General features: G+C 35.4%; 1 protein-coding gene across 1 annotated transcript in view; it reads right to left on the minus strand.

Annotated features, from left to right (window-relative positions):
• The window catches only part of LOC108905827 (zinc finger protein 26-like), a 128,801-nt gene that overhangs the window by 58,534 nt on the left and 48,276 nt on the right, over positions 1–21,991 (minus strand). The window contains exon 5 of the mRNA XM_023456719.1: positions 21,474–21,947. Within this exon, the coding sequence (XP_023312487.1) occupies positions 21,474–21,947 (474 nt within the window). The remainder of the gene's footprint in view (positions 1–21,473; positions 21,948–21,991) is intronic.

A 21,991-nucleotide genomic window follows, 5' to 3' on the forward strand; every position in this document is an offset into this window, starting at 1 on the left:
ACGAAATAGTAGCCGCTATTCCAAATCGCCGCACCTACATCTTATTCCTTTTGGTAGAATGCGTTCTTTATCAATCTCGCGCAACTTTGCCTGAATCAGAAACACAAACTTCTTTGTCTTGGTGTGTACCTGCTATATTGCAATTAGACTCTTGGTAATTCGTTCGGGTATTTATTTTTCAAAGAACTAATGTTGTCTTCTTCGTACATTGAGTATTGTCATACAAATACTTTAAGAACAGGTTAATACAAAATTTAAGATATTTTAATTAGGTACCACTAGATTGTTAAAATATCACACTGTGCGCAGTTTGCCCGCCGCCACTGCCCCGGTGTGACGCGAGAGAGACGCCCACATGGTAATTTATACGGCTCGAAGGGAGATAAGCAGACGCGGATGGCGGCTTTTTAACTCGGCGTATTTATTCGCGCATCGCGGGCTCACCTGCAGTAATAACCGGGCCTCGAATTTATTGTAAATGAAACAGTATCTAAAGGCTATTTATATCTGTTATTATATTTCTTTCTCATTAAGGATATATCTTAGTTAGAGGCGCGCGCTGGAGAGATACACCCGACAAACTTTCGTTGTTGTTATTGGTACCCTCGCCGTCTAAATATGAATTCAGGGATAATGCGCGCGTTACGGCACCCCGTGCATGTGAGTTATGTCGCACTGTTTAATTTCGCAAAGAAGTGTATTCGGCGCGAAATGAGATTTTAATTAATTTATCACTGTTGCCTTTGTGAAAAATCTCACGTCATTATCGCTGAATTAAAGTTGAAATACGTCCGTACCAATATACGCTGTATGCCAAAAAGAGTTACAGCGCAACCAAACTCGTGAACAATGATACATGATGCTCCAAAAAAATAAAATTGTCAAAATTAATTTTTCAATGGAGCACTTTTTTTGGACGCTTCTCCAGTGAACTGATATGTGAAATGTGTCACTGCAGGGGTCGGCAAGTAATTTCAGGTGGGGTCCGGATACTTTTAAAAATTTTTAACGAGGTCCAGAAAAAAATTCATATTTCTTACTAATCATTAAGAACTCAAAACACTCACACAATTGTAAAATACTAGAAAAAATGATAAGGCTGGCACTCAAACGTAAAAAAACATTTTTTAAATAATTTATTTGAGTAATTTATACTTTCAAAAAATTTTTGGCGGTCCAGTATTTTACCTTTCGCGGTCCGGACCTGGACCGCGGTTCGCCAGTTGCCGACCCTTGTTCTAGAGTGTTGAAAAAAGGACCAGCATCGGGAAGTACAGTCGACTTGCGCACTTATTGGCAATCTGTGCTGCATTGGAACTAAAAACATTTTGTTAGTTGAGCCAAGGAATTGTGAACAAAAAACTGATACAGCTGACAATTGACAATAATGAGCATAATATCCTGGTCTTATGGTTTCCAGTATGATTGTCTGGATAGAAATATCAATAGTTATTTAAACCATAAACGAGGTAAGTATTATTTACCAGTTGAGGACGATTTTGCGCCCGAGCGTAGCGAGGTCTGGCAATAGAGCCTGAGACTGGTAAATTATACTTAACTGCTGCTTGGGGTATGACATTTTATCTGCTCCCACAGTTATTTATGGTTCATGAAATAAAGATTAGGTTTTATTTTTTAACATTTCTTAATCAATTCGTCGAAAATGCGCTAAGATCGAGCATATAGAAATTTCAAAGAATGGTGCCAGAACAAAAATTGGTGTTTCTGAAATGTCACTGATAACATATTTCATGGAGAAGTCAAGAACTTTAAAGTTACCGCCGAATTTGTGGAATGAATACTCAATGATTAAGTCAATCAAGACTTAGGCATTGCAGGAGCATGCCGTTCTGATGAGTTATGCAAAGTTACTTTGGACAACGTCAATTTCAAAAATTTCGATGACATTATTGTAGTTAAATTCAAGATTCTAAAAATGGTATATTACGTACGTTTACAATTACTTCTCGTCTGGGTTCTATTTCTCACCTAGAAATTCTCAAGAAATATATCAAGATTAGATTGAAAATTAAAATTGAAATTTCACGCTTTTTTATGCGCTATCAAGCAGGTAGATGTTACAACCAACCAGTCGGCAAGAATACCCTTTCTATGATTCCCAATAAGATTACACAGTTTTTGAAACTAGAACATCCTGAAACATATACAGGCCATTCATTCCGAAGAACATCGGCAACGTTACTGGTTGAGACAGGAGTTGATGTATTAGCAATCAAGAGACATGGTGGGTGGAAATCAACCACAATTGCAGAAAGTTATGTTGCTGGCAGTTTAAGTAACAAAAATGAAATAGCCAACAGGATTGTTTACAATGACACTTCAACTCCAGGTTCTAGTAGTACGTCACATCATGCTGTTTTAATGGATCAGTCAGATAATATTGAGCCTCCGGTGACTGAAATGGAACGGTCAAATCATTTTGAGAAAAAAGTGACAATTAGTAAACACGAGGGGAATAGTTATCCACATTTTATAAATGTTACTAGGTAAATGTAATTACTGCAGATACAATTAATATAAATATTCATTCATAATAATTAATAAAATGTAATGTTCATCAAATATTTCTATTTATTTGTTTATAAAATATGCATTTATAACTCGAAATCGCTTTTTTTCCTAGGGAGGTAAGTTACATCACTTTCCTCCTGTTGTCCATAGCAACTTCCACTTCTACGGTATATAATCCACGTATTTCCTTAAAAACAATGTATTAATAGTCTATTTACTATAGTGGGAGCAGATAAAGAATTGAAAAGTGAAAGTATTTCCCTCTGACCGCATTGGGAGCATGTCAGTAAAAGACTTGGTGTTATGATTATTCATTATGTTGCCTATAAAGGCAATAAATATATTAGCAGCTGAATAACCTTTAGTACATCTCTTTTGAATTTTTCTCTTATGCTTAGCTCTCGTTTTACATTTTCAGTCAAGTATTGTGAAAAATTTATGAATAACGATTTTATACAACCAAATTTCTGAGAGGATAATATTAAATGTGTTGGCAAAAAACGATAACAAATAGATGTTTCTGAGGATGAAAACAAAAAGAAACTACTGTCGTATCAAACTGAATAAAATATAAATAGTAGAATGAGATGAAAAAGGGCATTTACCTTTCTCCATTCTTCTTTGGATTTTTTTCTAAAATCCAAACTATTCAACTTTTTGTTTGCTGTCGATTTATAGGATTGCTGAATATTATGTAACATTGTTTACATTCAATGTACCTTGAAAATATAGACGATGAATTACTAATTTGAACAGAAATGTGAAAATAAAGAAACATAAATAAATATTCATATTTGTTTCCAACCACGGTAGCGTAGTCGGTCGAGCATGCGGTGGCAAGCATTTCTCGGCCTTACTTCCTATTCTGGTCCGGGTTCGATCCCTGGCGGCACTGGCAATGTCGATAGACAATGGGTGTTTGTCCACGTTTTTTCAAGTGTAGCCCCCTTCCGCACAGCCTTTGGCTTAGGATTTGGGAGTTGTCTCATTTCTGTGGTGTGTTTTATGTTTTTATGTTTAAATATCAATAGGAGCACACTATATGTTGATCAGTGCTCAATTACAAAGCTTGCTGTAATTACAAAGAAAATAAAGAAATAAGAAATAATGTAAAATTTCGATCTTAACAAAGAAAGTTTAAATATTGTATTGTTATGCCATTTTGTGCAGATGTTTATGCCTTTGTCCAACAACCACCTCTTCTTGTATTATGCTGTGATCTCTCCATTGTAATCCAGAAGTATCCAGGACTGTATATCTGTTGTTGCATTCGGAATAATAGGAGAAATTAACACTGTACACTAGATGCAGGTTGTTGTGTTTTATTCGCTGTATATTGCTGTCGAGAATGTGCTTGACGAGGCTGCAGGTCCTTACGGCTAAGAACAGTGGAACTGGCGCACATCCAGTGTGCCGTGGAATATCTGGATGGCGGGATAGGGATCTAAACGTCGCTTTAATGGTTAATCAACGTGCCGTTAGTATAAGTATGGACCCGGCCAGAGCAGGCCTGTATATCATCCCGAGCCGGCTATCTCTCCTTGTCGATCTTTATTCCCTACTTTACATGCATGGACACAACCGTTGCTACTTTTAAACTCTCGCGATAATCGTCGCAAATAGAGTAGGCCGTGCGCGGGTACGGTCTCACCAGTACCAACAGCGTCACTAAACTTTAATAGTAATACAAACAAACTTATACAATTTAATAGTAATAGAGATGATCTTAGGTATACAAATAAGTATGCAAATCATTTGAAATTGTGTAGGGTGTCTTCGAAGTCTGTAAAACTCGAGAAGTTTGAGTCGAGAAGAAGTTGAGAACCAAGGGTCTAAAGTCACTGGATTTCGGGATACAGGCTACAAGATATTGAAGTTTAAAAAATATATGTGTCTCAAAATGTTTGAAATGATGTAAGTTGGGCTATGATATAATTACATAGGCCCAAAAAAAAAGAAAAATTATCTGTTTCAAAGACTCGACTAGATCTTATGTAATTTGACGTACTGAATCCTAATCCGGAACCAGAATTGCTCAATCACCATCCATTTATTTAAATTGCCCTTAAATACTAGTCGAGGAAATAAAGCACTAAAAACGGCCTTCGTACCTCGAGGTAACGAGTTTCGGCTAAGTTTATAACAAATTTCCACAAAACTTCAGGAGGCGACATGGAAACCGACCACCCTGGGTACCTACTAGGTACCTCGGAGACCATTGCCGTCATAATATTTGTGTTCAGCGACCCCAAAAACCTCCGAATAGCAAAATTGAACTCATTTCCGTCAAATATTTTCCGAGTTATAAATTTTTGCATATTTTAACTCTTCGAGTGCAATTTTAAAAATGCATTTTTCTGATGCACCGATGCAATTTTCTTCTCTCATTGATCACATAGAGTCACAAACTTTCTGGACGCTCTAACGAACCGAATGCAAAAAACTGTATCACGATCCATCTAACTGCACAGATTTCGGAGGTTCAATGTTTCATTTCCGGGACTATACAGAAAATATCTTGCTTTGGGAGGGATCCGCATTAGGTATAATTGCAGAAACCGACTGAAAATGACTGTAGGAACAGTATATGAACTTTGATGCGCTGAATCAGAATCCGAATTCAGAATTGCTCTATCACCCCCAGTTTTTTAAATCGCCGTAAAAGCACCCTTAAATAAGGAAAATCCTACTCTAGGTGGTCTAGCATTTAGAACAATTGTAAAAAGAAAATGGAAGTTACTGCAGGATCATATCTATATGGATTTTGAATTGTTGGAACCGAATCTGAAGTCGGAATCACTCTATCACCCTCCAGTATTTTTATACCATGCAAAATAATTCTAAAATTTGGGAATCTCTTCCCAGAGATAGAACTTCAGTCATTTGATGCCCGTAGAGAGATGAGGGTATTCGAAGATGTGAACATCGTTTTCAGATAAGAAATTATGTTTTAACTCCTTTTTCCTTTTGAAACGAACTCTTTTATCTTCAAACAATCTATTCAACGAATTTCTTTTTCTGTGTTTCTGGCTCGTTTTCCCACACATCCAACAGAAATTTGCCATCATATTAACATCCTACTTTCTTTGATACCGACACTTCATTTGCTTGATATTTTGGTAAAACCATTCACCCTGTTCTTCGCTGTAGTCTCTGAGCTTCTCCAGAAAGTAGTCAAGATGAGAGTCTAGAAGTCTTCGAGCGTCTCCAGAAAGTAGTCAAGATGAGAGTCAAGGAAATGTAATTTCAAGTTCATCAGGCAACCCAACTGTTTGAAGTTTTCCAACAATTCCTCAAGTAAATTCTGGTAATCCTCACTCTTCTAATTCCTCAAGAAATACTATGCGACTTTTTTGAAACTTAGCTATACTGTTTGTTCAGTATCATTCGTTTTTGTGATAAATTTTTCGTCTCCGAATATGTTACGGATTTGAGGACCATCGAACATACCTTCTCTCAGTTTAGAACCACTTATTTCCGGAAACTTCTCTTTTAAACATCCAAAACAGTCGTCTTCTTTCTTCAAAGCTTTAACGAGCTGTTTCATGAGACTAAGTTTGATATGGAGAGATGGAAGCAGAATATTAGAAAGAACAACTAAGGGTTCGCGGATGATGTGTTTCAACCCTGGATGGAAATCTGTTCTTTTTGGCCATATTTTCTGTTCAAAGTGATTCTTTCTGTTTCTACTATCTTGGACGAAATTCATCAGTAGGGAACCAACAGTTTGTACCCTAAACACATAAACACACTAAACATAAACTAAAAAAAACCAACCGTAAATTAATGAAACTTTTAAACTATGTATATATTTGTACTGTCAAAAGTACTAAGCTACTAGAGGGAATGAAAGAAGAAGTTGGTTGTTTTGTAAAATAGAATTTTACATATTTTCCAAATTTAAGAGCTTTTTTCGCGATTTAAAAAGAAATGGAGAGTGATGCAGTAATTCTGGCTATGGATTTGGATTTGATGCATTAAAATACATATAAATATGGTCCTGCAATCATTTTCAGTCGGCTTTTGCAATTATTCCTAACGCTGATCCCTTCCAAAGCGAGATTTTCCATATTTTCTGTATTTAAGGACGGTTTTTCGCGATTTAAAAATATAGAGAGTGATTTGTTTTCAACGCGTCAAAATACTTAAGGATACAGACTATATTTTTTGTGTACCTGTGTTATTAATTAAAGACAAAAATTCAATGAACTGGTATACGAATATATCTCTTAGTAAAGGACAGACTGGTAGGCGTTGTTACTAAAAACTTTTTTGAATTTATAAGGTATTTTGGGAATTAGATCAGCGTAGTTATTACTAAGAAAATTATTATTTTGTTTCGAATACACAGCTGAATAAACATAAAATATCTCTAAAACTACCCGTCTTACAAAAAATGTAAATGTATTGTTTGAAATACAATTTGAAATATAGCCTAACTTTCAAAAGTCCAAGAAAAAGTCGTTGACGTAGAAATTTTATTTATTTTGGGAGTTGTTTTATATCGTTATCAATTAAATAAACTAGTTGAATTTCCAAAATACTCCTACGTATCCCCCAGTATTCCTTCCATTTCGCAGGCACTTAAAAAATGGATAAATCTTTTTCAAATTCCTACAGACCATCCCTGAATCTTAAAAAACAGCCAAATTCTGCATTCAGTAAGTATACTTTCAAGCACAATCTTTGAAACAGATTGACGCATCATATTCATGGGGCTCATTGTACATTTTGAGTATCCAAAGATTTAATTAACCCTTGCGACCCCTCAGAAGTTCAAAAGTACCGTCATTACAGCCTAAAAATCAGCTGCATTTCTTGATGAAGACAAATAACCCTCTACTTCCCGAAAAGTTGCAATCAATCAATAAAGTGTTCTAAGAGAACGAAACTTGGTCTATTTGGGAAATACCGAACATAGACATTTAAACTAATTTGCTAACGTTATGCAAATCTCATTACGTAAACATTACTATTATGTGACAAATATACAACCGCAGAGGAAATTTATACAGTCCAATAGACAAGTTCTCTAAAAATATTTTTTCATTGTTTATTAACTATTTTATATCAAATCTAACCTGAAGGACATACATACCTATTCCACTGTTTTATGAAAATATAAAAAATGTTCTTCAAAATGAGGTTCTAAGTTATGACTAGGAAACATTTATAGAATACGTGAGTACTATTGTTTTTAATAAACTGTTTATTAAAATTCTATCCAATTTTTTCATTTGATTTTTTATTTTATTCGCAATCAGATATTTTCAATATGTGTCAATGTGATAATTTTGTGCAATTCAAGGTCATCGCCCCAATTTTCTCTTAAATCTATGGGCCACATCCTTTTCAGTCTTCTATCGTTAATGGGTTGTAATATTGGTTCTGTTAATGGGTGTATTTCCAACTTAATATAATATTTTTTTTTTTACATTAAATTTTGTTTCTTTTTCCAGAAATGTGACATTACTGTATACGTTCGTGGACGAACAGCGCATTCCGGCGACGGACGAAGTGCCGCTTCCTTTGTTCCCGGAGTGAAGTATCAGAAGGTAAGTGGTGGTATTTCTCATTCTCGGTCCGCACATCGCGTGTGCACGTCACAGGCCATACATTCCCGTCATTAAAGGCAGTTATTAACGCCGAGATATTGATAAGTTTGTGAAGTTTTTCCCCGTCCCCATAAATTGCGTTTATTTCTTTAGTTTGACAACCGGTTAATCATTCTGTTTATGCGAGTGACTATCCGCGCGGCTTCGCCAGGATTCTGTAAATCATCTCTGATGCGATCTCGGCCGGAACTTCGCTCATAATTAATCGACAGAGTTTAATTGAGATTTTTCTTCGATCGCTTACCTGATATTGTAATTTATCGGTGTTTTTGTAAAGTTGCGCGACGTGTATCCGCAATCAAACCAATCCGAGGAACGTTATTAAGTCGGCCTATTACTGACTTTTGCGAGGAGCTCTCCTGATAATAGAAAATTGGGTGAGGAAAAACAATATCTTTCGAACTCTTGGACTATTAAAGTGACGCCAGACCTTGCGAATTAAATTCCTGTTTTCAGCGTTTCAAGATTCCGTGAACATAACCCAAAGCCTACCTCCTTACCACAGAAAATAGTACAGATACACCTTACGTTAGGTTAGGAGATGTAAAAGTACCTCTGCAGGAAGGGATTAATTATTATTATTATTAATTATGAACGTTTAAAAAAATAACAACGTATGTGGGGCCAAGAGTTGCAATAGAACCACTTTTAGAAAATAGCATTGATAGCGTTAGTGGTAGCAAGTAATTAGTGTTTGTAGTGTCTCATCTGTAGTGCATCTTATTTTTCAGTGATGTTTGTACTTTTAATAGATAATAGTAAAACCGCTAAGGTTTTACTGATTTTGTGTTACCTTACTGTTACTACACTGCGTAAGTAAACTCTTCGCAGTGGTCACTTGTTCAGTTCCTGAAAGCGCTGGCTATATCTCATGAAAAAATGAGAAAAAAGTGTCGTGAGTCATATTTTCCAAAACTGTACTACATATTTCAGTATATATCAAGGTAAGTATAAAGGAGTCTTAAAACCGATTTTTATGGCTTGGGGCCAGACAAACAAAATTCAATCGATTTTAGTCCAAACAGACCCACCCCCCACCATCCACTGGCCTACTACATAGCCCCAATCCCACATCTACTATGTATTATGGCAGAAAAATTACTATTTACACATTCCTAGAATCAGACAAGCAATATTCACTTGTTTTGTGGAACGGATCCAACCCATCTTACCCTACCCATGTCCAACTATTATGACAAGCAGTGATGTCATAAAAATGACACTTTACTACCGGCATTATACTGAAAGTGTGTATTCTGAAGAAGATGAAGGAGAAAATGAAGAAACTTCAGAAGAGGAACATGGTGAGTAAAAATCCGCTTTGTGAGAGGCAAGGAGAGTCACGTTAAAAAGGCACCCCAAAAGGAGCTGTAATCAACCAAGTGCACGTCGTTGTTCCTGGGTAACGCAAAGGACGGCTATTCTTGAGGTCGAGAAAACTGAGCTCTTCTCATGAGGTCATATAGAATCACGCCCCCGGAAGTTCACCCTTTTTTAATTTGGTTGCAAAACAGCTATTCTTGAACGTAGCTGAATAGGAACATGGTAGGAACTTGTCCCCACAAATTTTGCAGCGTTATCGGTGCTGCTTTCAGATTCTAATCAACAAAAATCAAGAATTATCAGCTGATTGATTACTTTCTTTGGCTGTTATTTTTGTTGTTGATCTGTGGATGTTATGTTATTGTCTATGGATTATAACCTAACCTAAAAGAAATTAAAATAGAAAAAGTAAACATGAGGAGTGACCAAGTTCGTCAAATACAAAAAGATATTTTAATTGAATTCATCCAGAATCAAACAGACCTTCAATCTGGAAAATTTACTCCAACTTTTACCAAAAAACATTCTCAAAAGCTGTGGGATTAACACTTAAGGCCGTACCAGGGCCTTCTTAAAAAAATTGGACATAATGGCGTACCCGACTTATTATGACTTCTTAAGGTTCATATTATCTAAAAGGGGGGCTAGAAGTGCAATTTTCTCAGGAGAACTTACACTTCTATAAAATACCATGAGAAACAAGTTATCTTACTATTGTAGGAAGTGAATTCTCCGTGATTCTCAAGAATAGCATAATTTTCAATTGAGCAGAACTCCGCCCCTTTCTCAGGAGAAAACGTACTTCCAGATTTCAAGAATAGCCGTGAAGGATAGGACTAAACTGACAATCAACAAAAGGTTTTTAACATTTACAATAAATTTACTCCAACGAAAGAAACAACGTTGAGAAAATAGCAAAAGGTGGTGAACCAAACTGTACAAATTTAATTTCCTTGTCCAAGTTTCAGTTTGCGTTTGCCTGACGAAGTTTCTGTTTTGTTTTACCAGCTAGAGCTTCTGTTAGAGTTTGATCTTCCATGTCTGAGCTTCAGTTTGAGTTGCCCTGTCCAAGCTTTAGCTCAGATTTGCATTTTTTTCTCCTCTCATCTCTTCAACCTAGGTATTGGCACCGTCCTTGGATATTCATCAGCACTTAGAGTTCCCCGTTAGTTTTCCTGCCTTCTCTTCCTTTTCTCTTCCATTTCATTTGTTTCTAACACTGTGGCAATATAATTTCTTACAGCCTTCCAGCTCCGGATCCCTTTCAGCATTTCGCAGATGATGTTATCCGCAGTATGGACCACTCCGAACTGACCATGCGATTCTTCCCTGTCTGTATCCCACCTTGTACATTCAAACACCAAGTTACCTGGGGTATCCCGTTGTCCGCTAATCTATTCTTCTCCTTCAGCTTTCCCAATTCTACAATTATATTGTTTGAATGATCCATGGCCCGAAAAGAACTGGGTTAAATAATAATCCACTCTTCTGTGATCGCACTCGAGCCACACTCTAATATTTGGGATAAGTTTTTTGACCACTGTGCCATTCTTATCTCCTCAATCCGCCTTTCCTGCCATGTTTCCAGCGTTCTAACAAATTCCTCCTTGTGCGCATGGGCTGAGTTCCCGTCCTCTCTATCATACAGACGCTTTCTTTCCTCTATAGTCAGGTCAGCTTAGATTTACCTGATTGAACTTCAATTTGAGTTTGCTGTCGGTGCTTCAGCCTGGTTTTGACATATATCATGTCTGAGCTTCAGTTAGAGTTTCCCTGTCCGAGGTTCAGATTTAGTTTGACTGTCAGAGGTTCAGTTTGAGTTTTTCTTGCCATGGTTTAATTACGCTCTACCAGCCCATTATTTGAGCTTGCCTGTCCGAGCCCTAGTTTGTGTTTATCTGAGCTTCACTTTGAGATTTCTGGCATTCCTGCCTGTCACAATAGTTGGACGTGATTAGAATTGGATCCGTTTGGCCCAAAATCAACGGAATATTACTTATCTGGCCCTAGCGATGTGAAAAAAGACATTTTTCTGCCATTACTACCTATCATAACAATTGAGTGGGGGACGGTTATTGTTATAGCAACCATCACTTTTATTTATCAACTTCCAAACAAAAACGAATTGGACCTAAGTTCATATAAGAAAAAATGTTTTGAAACTAACCCAACTACCATCTGTTAAAGTTTGTCATAGAGCTTTTAAAACACCCAGTCTAAATTTTAAAATTTCTCCAACCGTTTACTTTTCTTTGGTTGTAATCGAATGTTCCAGAATTCAGAAGATACAGCGGCGACAGCCCAAGAAATTGATGCTGCTACGGTGTTACTCTCTAATTAAAAAAATGTGTATTTAATACCGCCGTTTATACAATTGTCGCGCTACCGAGCTGGTTGCAGATGCAAATAAATGCAGGCTCCCACTCGCTATTTATGAACATAATTACCGTGAGCGCCAAGTTCGCGGGCCAATTTACCAATTAGGGATGTTTTTATGACGGCATCAATTCGTTGCGAAATTTGTTTCGTTTGTGTTTAATATAATTGGACCGGCATTGGATAATTTAATTAATTAATTCTTTTCATATACTAATTAGGGCGCCTTATTAAATTTCAGACGTGCACGCGGCGGACTGGAAGCCTTCTTCTAATATTGTATTATTTCTAAATTACTTTATATGCGTTCATTTGTTTGGTAATTATTGTTCAGATGGAACAATTAGCCAATAAAAGTAAAAAGTAGCGAAGTAAAAGTAAAATGTTGTACACAAGTATATAATAAGGACGGTGACAATCATAAACAGCTTGCTGATATTAACAAAAGTCAACGATCGAAATCAGTAACAATTACCATCTAGTGGTGGTGTTCAAAAGTTTTCTGGATTCAACATAAGTTATAAGAAGTATAAATCATAATAGTTTTGATTTTGGTTTGTAACCCGTACTGGTATTTTGGTCCTAAGCCGACAACCATCTTAACACAAGTCAGGGGGCGATGTCATCGATCCCGACAGCGGCGCTAGAAGTCATGCTAAATCTGTCACTGCTTTATATAGTGGTGGAAATAGAAGCGTGGTTAGCAGCATATCGACTGAGGAACAATAATGACAGCAGAGGTACTCCCTATTCAAGGATTATAGAACAATCTATATCAGATCCAACTCTGGGGATGGTATCCGACAAAATGTATCTAAGGTTTCACTTCTGTAAGCCATTCGAAACTCGAAAAGAGGATTAGAGGAAATGGAAGGAAAAGTTTGACAACCTGGAAAGGTGGTATGGCTCCAAAATAACAAGGGGGACGGGTACAGGAATATATGGACTCAGAACCAGAAATAGTGTAAGCTAGATCTGAGGTTTCCGTTTAGCAGAGAATGTACCTAGAGGTTGTAAACATAAACTTATATATTCTCTGATAGTCAGGCGGCAATTAAGGTTTAGGACATATGCAAGGTAAGTTCAAAACTTGCTGACTGAATTGACTACCACTAAGAGTTCAATTGTGTTGGGCGCCAGGGCACAAAGGCATTGACGGAGATGAGAAAGCGGATGAAATTGCTAGGAAGGGATTCGAAACGGACATCATTGGTCCGGAGCCCTTCTGTAGCACATCTCCCAGTGTGGTCAGGGAGGTCTAAGCAAACGGAGTCAGAACAAAGGGAAAACTGGGCTTAGAGGTGGGGTAAAACCACGAAGGAACTTAAGGAGAGTCGTTTGCAGAAAAGAACTATTGAAAAAAATTCACCTTAGGAAAGTGGCGGAACTTACAACGGGACACTGTTACTGTAACAAACATCTATGTTGTAGATAGTCCAGTTCGAGGGTGCGACTTGGCGGATGAAAATTCTCTTCATATACTGGTCGAGTGCCTAGGATTTGCAAGTGGTAAAATGATGCTCCCTTTCTGAAATCCAAGGAGGCGAGAGAAGTGTCGTCAATGAAGTTTTTGAACTTTGTTGAAAGGACAGAGCTACTTGCAGAATAGTTTTGAACAGTGCGATGCACTGTATGTCTGATAAGGACGTGGTGCTGTGGGACTTGAATATAACCTAATCACAGGAAGAAAATGTTGGTTGATCACCATTAAAGGAAAACGGAAAAGCTAATAAGGGATCGTAAGCGGTGAACTTTACGGCATGAAGAAGTATTTGATTCTTTATTGGTAAGTTTACCACCCTAAGAACTGTGACATCATCCAATTTATTTTTTCCAATTTCTCACATAATTTTTATCAACGTTTCTCCAACTTATCATTTTTCTCAACAACTTTTATTAGAAATATTTTTAAATATCTCTTCCCGTTCAAAAGATATAATATGTATAAAAAACACAGGCTTGATTAAGCCTGTTACTTACTTTATCACTGGAAGACAATATATTTTCCATGTTTATGTTCATTATCGAAATAAATTAGTTGTTTCTACAAAGCCATACTGCTAAGTTCGAATTTTCCAAAATTTTTCCAGAAAATTAGAATATCTCCTTTTTCATTAAGTATTCTTTGTTTTAATAAATGTATGTAATCAATTTGCACAAAAATAATTGAAATATATCAACATTTATATCGTGCTAATGTTTAATTTCTTTATACATATCGTCTTAGTCTTTTGAAAAATAAAACCTTTTTTTCATAAAAATTGTTGTATAGAGGACTTTGATATGATGTAAAATATATTTATGAAATTGTGAACAATAATTTGGATAATGTCACAGCCCTTAAGGCGGTAATGGAATTTTGGATCACATACTTATAACATGTCATAAAGATCCTTCGCTTTCCTATTTGCTCTTTGCGTTTTCTTGTAATGACGGCCAACCGTCAGTACATGACAAATATCTCTTCAAATATTCCGAAACGTTCCATGCACGACATGTACAGGTATAATTATCAATTGTCCGCGCGTGTACCGTTTGTGTTAATTTTTTTAATCAATGTAGACAAATTATGAAGAAGAAATTATGAACATGTGAAAATGATCCGTATATATTGATGTGGTATATATTTTTTCGGTATACCATTTATTTAGCGACTGAAGACATGCTTCCCAATGCATCAATATACACCATCCACACGATACGGCATTTGTTTATAAATATTTGGTAAGTGACCTGGTTTGCTTAATAGATTTAACAATAGTGAAAATAATTTTTAGTACGTTTACTGCACAAATTGTAATATTGTAATTGTAATTAGATACTTGCAATATTATTACTAGTAAAAATAGGACCTTCTGAAGCATTTATGATAAACGTCAATAATATCCTCCATATATGAAATCCTCTGCTGAAAATAGATGTTCTTAAATATTTTTTTAATTTCTCGGTATATCTAATCCCCCATTTGTCATGTGTAACCTAACCTTTCCGAAAATGTTAATAAGTCCATAAATTCGCAGAAATTTTACATACAAATTAAACAGGAAATAATATTTGTCTAAAAATCGAAAATAAACGATTGTGAACGTATTACGAGATGACATTGTAATAGATAAATGGCGATATATACGTATCAGAAATTTGTCAGACTTAATTAATACAAGGGAAAATTAGTCGAGGATTAATATTAATGACGTAATTTGCATCTCATAATGTTGAAGGTTTGGATTTATACGTAATATAATCGTTTTTCGTTAATAACAGCTAGAAACGGTTATTAATAAAATATCGCACGACATTTCTCTCTGATCTAATGGGCCTAAAAACAAGGTGGAATCTATGGATGGCTGGATTCAAGAACAGAATTTGTTGTACGAAATTTTCAGCATATTTACTTTGTATCTAGCAAATTTTTAAATAATAATTCTTTCAGTTTAATATATGTAAGTATATCAGATTTACGGTTAATTGTTTTTTACTTTTCTTTTTTATTGTTATAATTACAGGTAGATATAAGAAAAATAGAACAAATAGAACTTAAAATCCAGTTATTATTAATATTAATAGTAATAATACAAATTGAATTTTCTACAAATTTAATTTCTAAGATCCCATTAAAGTTAACTGTAGAAGTAGAAATCTTGCTTTAATGTTGTTGCAGCGTCTGTACCTCGAATAGATTGTCATATTTTCACTTCCGAGGGTTTTCAAAATTCATCCCTCTTTCAATTTCGGTCCTAAATGACCACCGCAGCTAGGGTCAAGAATGACGCCCTAAGGGACCAATAGCTCCAGCGCGGCGGGATCGGAATTTTCACCTATCTTTCCAAAATCCCATCGTCGCGTTCCAAACCACTCCAAGCAGCCACTAAACACCTTCTCCACCATGTTGCCGAAGGCAGATGCCGTCAACAGCCTCTTTTTGAACTACAGGGCCCGCGGGAATTGAACGTTTTCACCCATGTTTCCAATTTTCCCACCATCCTGCCCAAAAACCCCGATAGCTTGATTCGAGTGTAGCGACAAAAAACTAGGTCCGAATTTCGGAAATTCCAAAAATTTACGAATACGACGAAATTCAGACCTAGCCAAAATAATAAAATGCATCGTTTAAATGGACAACTTAAAAAAATATTAAAAATTTCAGATGTCAAAAACTGAAGACGCGAAATCCAGCTAGGATCCAGGGAGCCGCTAGATAGCACCGGTATATAGCAGATATATAACCAGGGATTGAATTCTTGCCAAAATGTGCACTCGCCATTGAACTCTTACTATAAGTAATATTTTAAACAGAATAATATAATAGAATAGCTCTTCAAGCTTCTCGTCTACGTCAGTTCTTATCCACGACGAAGACCCCTAAGGGCACATAGCTTATTAGCTGCAATCCACTGGCCCGGCTACGAGGAGCAGTGTTCAAGCTCTTTGCAGGTACTCAATAGGGATCTCAAAATTAGAACTTTTAGTGCCTAGCAACACAAAAGACTATAGAGTCCTAGTACTCGCAATGTTTACAAAATCCTAAGATTTTGAGTCAGTGCCAAATATTATACAAATTCAGTTGAAACCATGAACTCATACAGGGTCAGTTGAAAACATTTTTTTAAAGAAAATTCCCTGTATTTTTTTTGCAGAAAATGACCTGAATATTTTGTATCACAGAACTATTAATTACACAGGATATCCGAGAACTCATAAAATTAATGGTACAAGTTTCTACGACACTTTTTCGAAAACTAAGTTATATAACCTCAATGTTATTTGTTTAAATTAATATTTTGACCTAATATTTTTTGGTATGATTTTTTTATTGTACTGTTAAAAAATCGCACATACGAAAGATATTAATTAAATAATTCTGAAGTCATAAACAGCTCAATAAATGACAATTACTTTTTTTAATTAAACATGTTAATATTAAGGATCATTTAAAAAAATCTCTCAGAAGAGCCTTCTTAATTAACCTTTGCGAGAAAGGACTAATTTGATGTTTTGGAGCACTCAAACAGTTCAAATTTATTATCTGTAATTATTTATTTGCGAAATTTTTTATTTAATTGGGTATTACTGTGACAGTGAAATATATGCCCAAGTATTTCCAGTATAAACAAAGCAGGACAAACATTTAAAAAATATGTTTAATTCAATAATTCTAAACATCAAAATCTGCTAAATCTTTATTAATTACGTTGATTAATTTGTGAAAATGCTAATTATAATTAACTGGAATTTGTACATAAAACATGGTATCAAAATATTTTCGCAAAACAACGGTTTTTTTAGAATCTACTTTGTACCAGGGAACTTTCTTCAAAGATTCGTTGGCGAGCCTCAATATTAATTTCTTAAATATTTTGTAGAATTGTATATGCCATACAAATTATGATACATTTTCTAGTCAATAAGGACATTTAGAGCCTTAGCTTTTGATGAATTCCGAAAGTATATACATAATTTGATACGAATAATAAGAGTACCAAATTTAAAAAATATCGCTTAATCGAAAAAACTTTTGACAAAATATTCATTACAAAAAATATTATAACTTTAAGTCTCGAAAATGTGCCATATCATATTTTTATGAGTTGAATTACCACCTAATTTTTTTATATTGGCATTTTATCGGCGACAGAATTTTTATCATAAATTTTTCATGGTGGCGTTGGTTCTATTATTTAGATAATACTTAGTTATACATATTTTAGAACGTACTTCCAAATTTATGAAATTTAACTTAACTGAACTTAATCATGAAAATGTTTATCTTGTTCATTATTAAAACAATTTCTTCAAACTTATAACATTGTTTTTTCGTCTTTATATTTCAAATTGATGTTAAATTGTTTTTGTGATTTCATATTCTCATTCCGCGGACATTTTACATATGACTATATTTTTTCTCATGGAAATTTGCCTATTCAGTTAGTCGCTAGATTAATGAATGAATCAATCTTTAGTATAAATTATGAATAATTAGTTAGTCTTAGTATATATGACTATTGACTAATCAATTAATATATCAGCCACGACCAAACCATGAATGACTAGATAAAAAATCCCATTCACGAACGCAAAAATCGCTAAATAGGAAGAGAAATGCAACTGGATAAAAAAGCGAATAAATTAGGTTACCATAACAATGCTGTTATTTTATTTATTAAATGTAGCGTCAGTTAAAAACTGTTAAAATGTCATAATTGTTATTTATAAGTCAAAATCAAAAATTTATCGGCATGTCTAGATTTTGCAATACGGGTGGAGAAGAAAGGGAAAATGAATTCGAAAATTGTATCCCTAAAAATACGAAAACATCATCAATTTGGAACCAATTTAAAATATTTTGTAAAGAAAGAAATGTTGATTTGGACACACAGCAATGTATTGAGGATGTGACAAGGATACTAATGGATTGGGGTTTCAACATGAAAAAGAAAAATGGAGAAAATTAAAAACAGTACGTTTTGAAAACAATGTGGCAAAAATGCTGCAAAATAATATGTATTTATTTATTGAATGCTATTTTCAACCCACTCACCAATTCTGTTTCCAAGAAAGTCCGTGATGCCCGCAATTCTAGACGAAAGAAGTTGCAAAGTAATTTCGAAAAATGCAAAGAGAGTTCCGTTGCACTATCGCAGAGTGAGATTATTAAAATGGCGCTAATAGTCCAATCAATCTGTTGGCCTAATGTTAAATTTACAAAAAATACCACCTGGAAACAAAAAATATGGTGATATAGGAAAAAAAGATAGTGTATTTTTCCTGTGGCACATAAACGGCGAAGATAACCTAAAAAATTCATAAAAGTAAAAAAACGGTTTTTCGCTAATAAAAAAACTTGATCTACAATCGAAAAAAGTTAAATGAGAAAGTTGTAGCTATTAAAAAAATCTATTGAATCGTATTTTTAAATATATCGATTGTTATATTACTTTTCGAGATATACCCAAAAAACCGTAGAAAATCGACTTTATTTGTTTTTGCTGTATCTCTTGCAAATGAAGGTTTTGAAACTTGTTACTTGCTGCCAATGTATCCCTCGGCAAGCAAAAAAGTACCTTTTTTAAAATTAGAAAATATTAAAAATTTTTCGAGTTATATGGATTTTTCGAAAAAAAGGTCATCTCGAAAATCGGCTCTTCTTGCACGACGAATAGTCGTAGAGAAACGAATCAGGGCTCATTTTTTCCTTAAGAGTTGTATTTTCTTGGTAAAAAAGAGTGATAAATATTTTATTTATTTCAAAAATGACTGAAAAAAGTAAAAATTTTTTGGTCGCGTTTTTTTTGAATATCTTCTTCGATTTACATTTCTCGATAATGTCTATTACAAGAATCGATTGCTGGAATTTTTACGCGAATTAAAAAAAAAATGTTGCTCTGCAACCTTCTGGAGCCGAGATATTTTTTTTCAAATAATTCAACAGGCCGCTATTTAGGTGTTACAGCGTCCATTCTTACAGAGATTGAAGTTGAATACTTATTTTTAATAAAAAAATACTGTGGTTCATTTTAGCCACTTCTGCATTTTTAATTGTGTGTCAAACCGAGGCATTCGAGCGCGGCGCGAGCTAACTGTAGTGGGCGGCGGAGTGGGGGTAACGCTACTCGGCCGCTGCGAAAACTGAATTCGCGCATTCAAAATTTTCATTATCTCGACTTCTGGACCACGTACAAAAAGAGAAGAAGAATTGAAACAAAAGTGTGATATACATAATAAATAAAATTGTAATGGACTAATATTTTTATACCACGTAATTTTCTGTACGATAATTAAATAAATATTTTGTAATACTTTTATAATAAAAAGATATAATTACCATAAAACGTCGTACTTACTTTATTTCATAAACAATTATTGAAATGTTAACAAGAGGTGACTAAATTTTAGACTAAAGGACAATTACATTTTTCAAAGTTAATTATTATTAATTTTGTTTAACTCGTCGAGCTACCCCAGATTAACTACAAAAGGATTTTTGTACGGAAGTCGAAATGAAGATTTTGAAAGTAAGAGCGCTTTTGAACGTGCAAATTCAGTTTTCCTAGCGGCCGAGTAGTGTTACCCCCACTCCGCTGCCCCCTACAGTTAGCTCGCGCCGCGCTCGAATGCGTCGGTTTGACGTACAATTAAAAATGCAGAAGTGGTTAAAATGAACCACAGTATTTTTTTATTGAAAATATAAGTCTTCAACTTCAATCTCTGTAAGAATGGACGTTGTAGCACTTAAATAGCGGCCTGTTGAATTTTTTGAAAAATAAAAATATCTCGGCTACAGAAGGTCGTAAAGCAACGTTTTTTTTTAATTTGCGTAAAAATGCCAGCAATCGATTTCTGTAATAGACATTATTGTCAAATGAAAATCGAAAGAGATATTCAAGAAACACGCGACCAAACAATTTTTACTGTCTTCAAAGTCATTTTTGGACACTTGACATGAATAAAATCGTGTAACTCTTTGTTACTATGAAAGTACAACTCTTAAGGGAAAAAATGAGTCCTGATTCGTTTCTCTACGACTATTCGTCGAGCAAGAAGAGCCGATTTTCGAGATGACCTTTTTTTCGAAACATCGACATAACTCGAAAATTTTTTTATATTTTTTAATTTTAAAAAAGGCCCTTTTTTTGTTTGATAAGGGCTACATTAAAAAAGTCGATTTTTGACGGTTTCTTCGATATATCTCGAAAAGTAATATAGCGATGGATGTATTTAAAAATACGAATCGATAGGTTTTTTAATAGCTACAATTTTCTTCTTTAACTTTTTTCGATTGGAGTTCAAGTTTTATTTTCATTAGCGAAAAACCGTTTTTTTGACTTTTATGAATTTTTTAGGTTAACTTCGCCGTTTAAGCGCCACAAGAAAAATCACACTATCTTTCTTAGATTTTTTTTTTCTTATATCAACATACTTTTTTTATTCCAGGTGGTATTTTTGGTAAGCTCTTTTACCTATTGATTGGACTATAATATGCGATGAAAATGCACCTACAGGCCTTTTGAAAAAAAAATGGTTATTTATTTGTATCGTAATCAGAAGATGCTTATCAATATGTTTGAATTGTGTGCTCACTTAGCTGACGAGCGTTTTCTGCCTCAAGTTCCTTACAAAAAAAAAAAGAGAAACGAGTCCATTGTCCTAAACCTGAACAAGAAAGACCTGTAGATACAGCGCACCGGGTAAAATTGTCCTTGCGTCTACGTCGCCTGCCCTCGTAATGGACAAACAATATTCCTGGAACGCGGAAAGTTCGCGCTGTAAATCTCCGGCCCCCCACACTTGCGTTAACACCCTGCAGCGGCCCTTTCGCCGCCGCCGCCGGTAAATAACTTAAGCACACATTAGGAGTGCGCCGCCGTCCTCTATATATCACCGGCGAGTCCGGCCGACTACAACTTAAACACAACCGGGGAATTATGGGATAATTCGTTAGGCAAATGTCTGCTTAGGTCCTTGCAGGACGCGCCCGACGCAGGTGGCCCTGTGCGGCGGTTCCGCTGGATTTGAAGTGTTGATTTAATTACTATCTGCATGGTTTAAGAGGCCTACGTTCAGCGATTCGCCCGTAGAAGAATGTACCCGTAAAACTGACTAGTAAAACGATAAAGTATAAATACTCACTTTTTCTTAAAGTTTGCTCCACACGTCGAGCACAGGAACGGTCGTTCACCGGAAGCCTCCTTCACCACTTTAGTCGCGTCTTTCTTGGCATGATTCTTCACGTGAAACTGCAAATTGTTTTTCCTGGCGAATTTGGCGTTGCAAATTTTACAGACGAAGGGCCTCTCCTGGGTGTGCATTCTAATGTGGGCATGAAGGGAAGACTTTGGGAAAATCTTACTGCACATCGGACACTTATATCTGTAAGTGGGCTTTGATTTGGAATTTCCTTCGCCTTTATCTGAAGGATACGTCAAGAGTGGTTCGTCGTGTAGAGCTAAATGGAAGACCAATTCTGACGTTGAGTTGGATGAAAAGGGACATTTTTCGCAACGAAAACTGTTTTCTGGGTTCTCTTCGAATTTGCATGATTTTGACCGAAGGTGGCTGGTCAGTTCTTGAGTTATTGTGAAGTTAGTACCACAGTGTGGACATCTAAAATAATATAATCATTAGCATTGTCGACAATACCTTTCAAA

This window comes from Anoplophora glabripennis, unplaced genomic scaffold, assembly GCF_000390285.2.
Source record: "Anoplophora glabripennis isolate ALB-LARVAE unplaced genomic scaffold, Agla_2.0 scaffold95, whole genome shotgun sequence".
Classification (NCBI taxonomy): Eukaryota; Metazoa; Arthropoda; class Insecta; order Coleoptera; family Cerambycidae; genus Anoplophora; species Anoplophora glabripennis.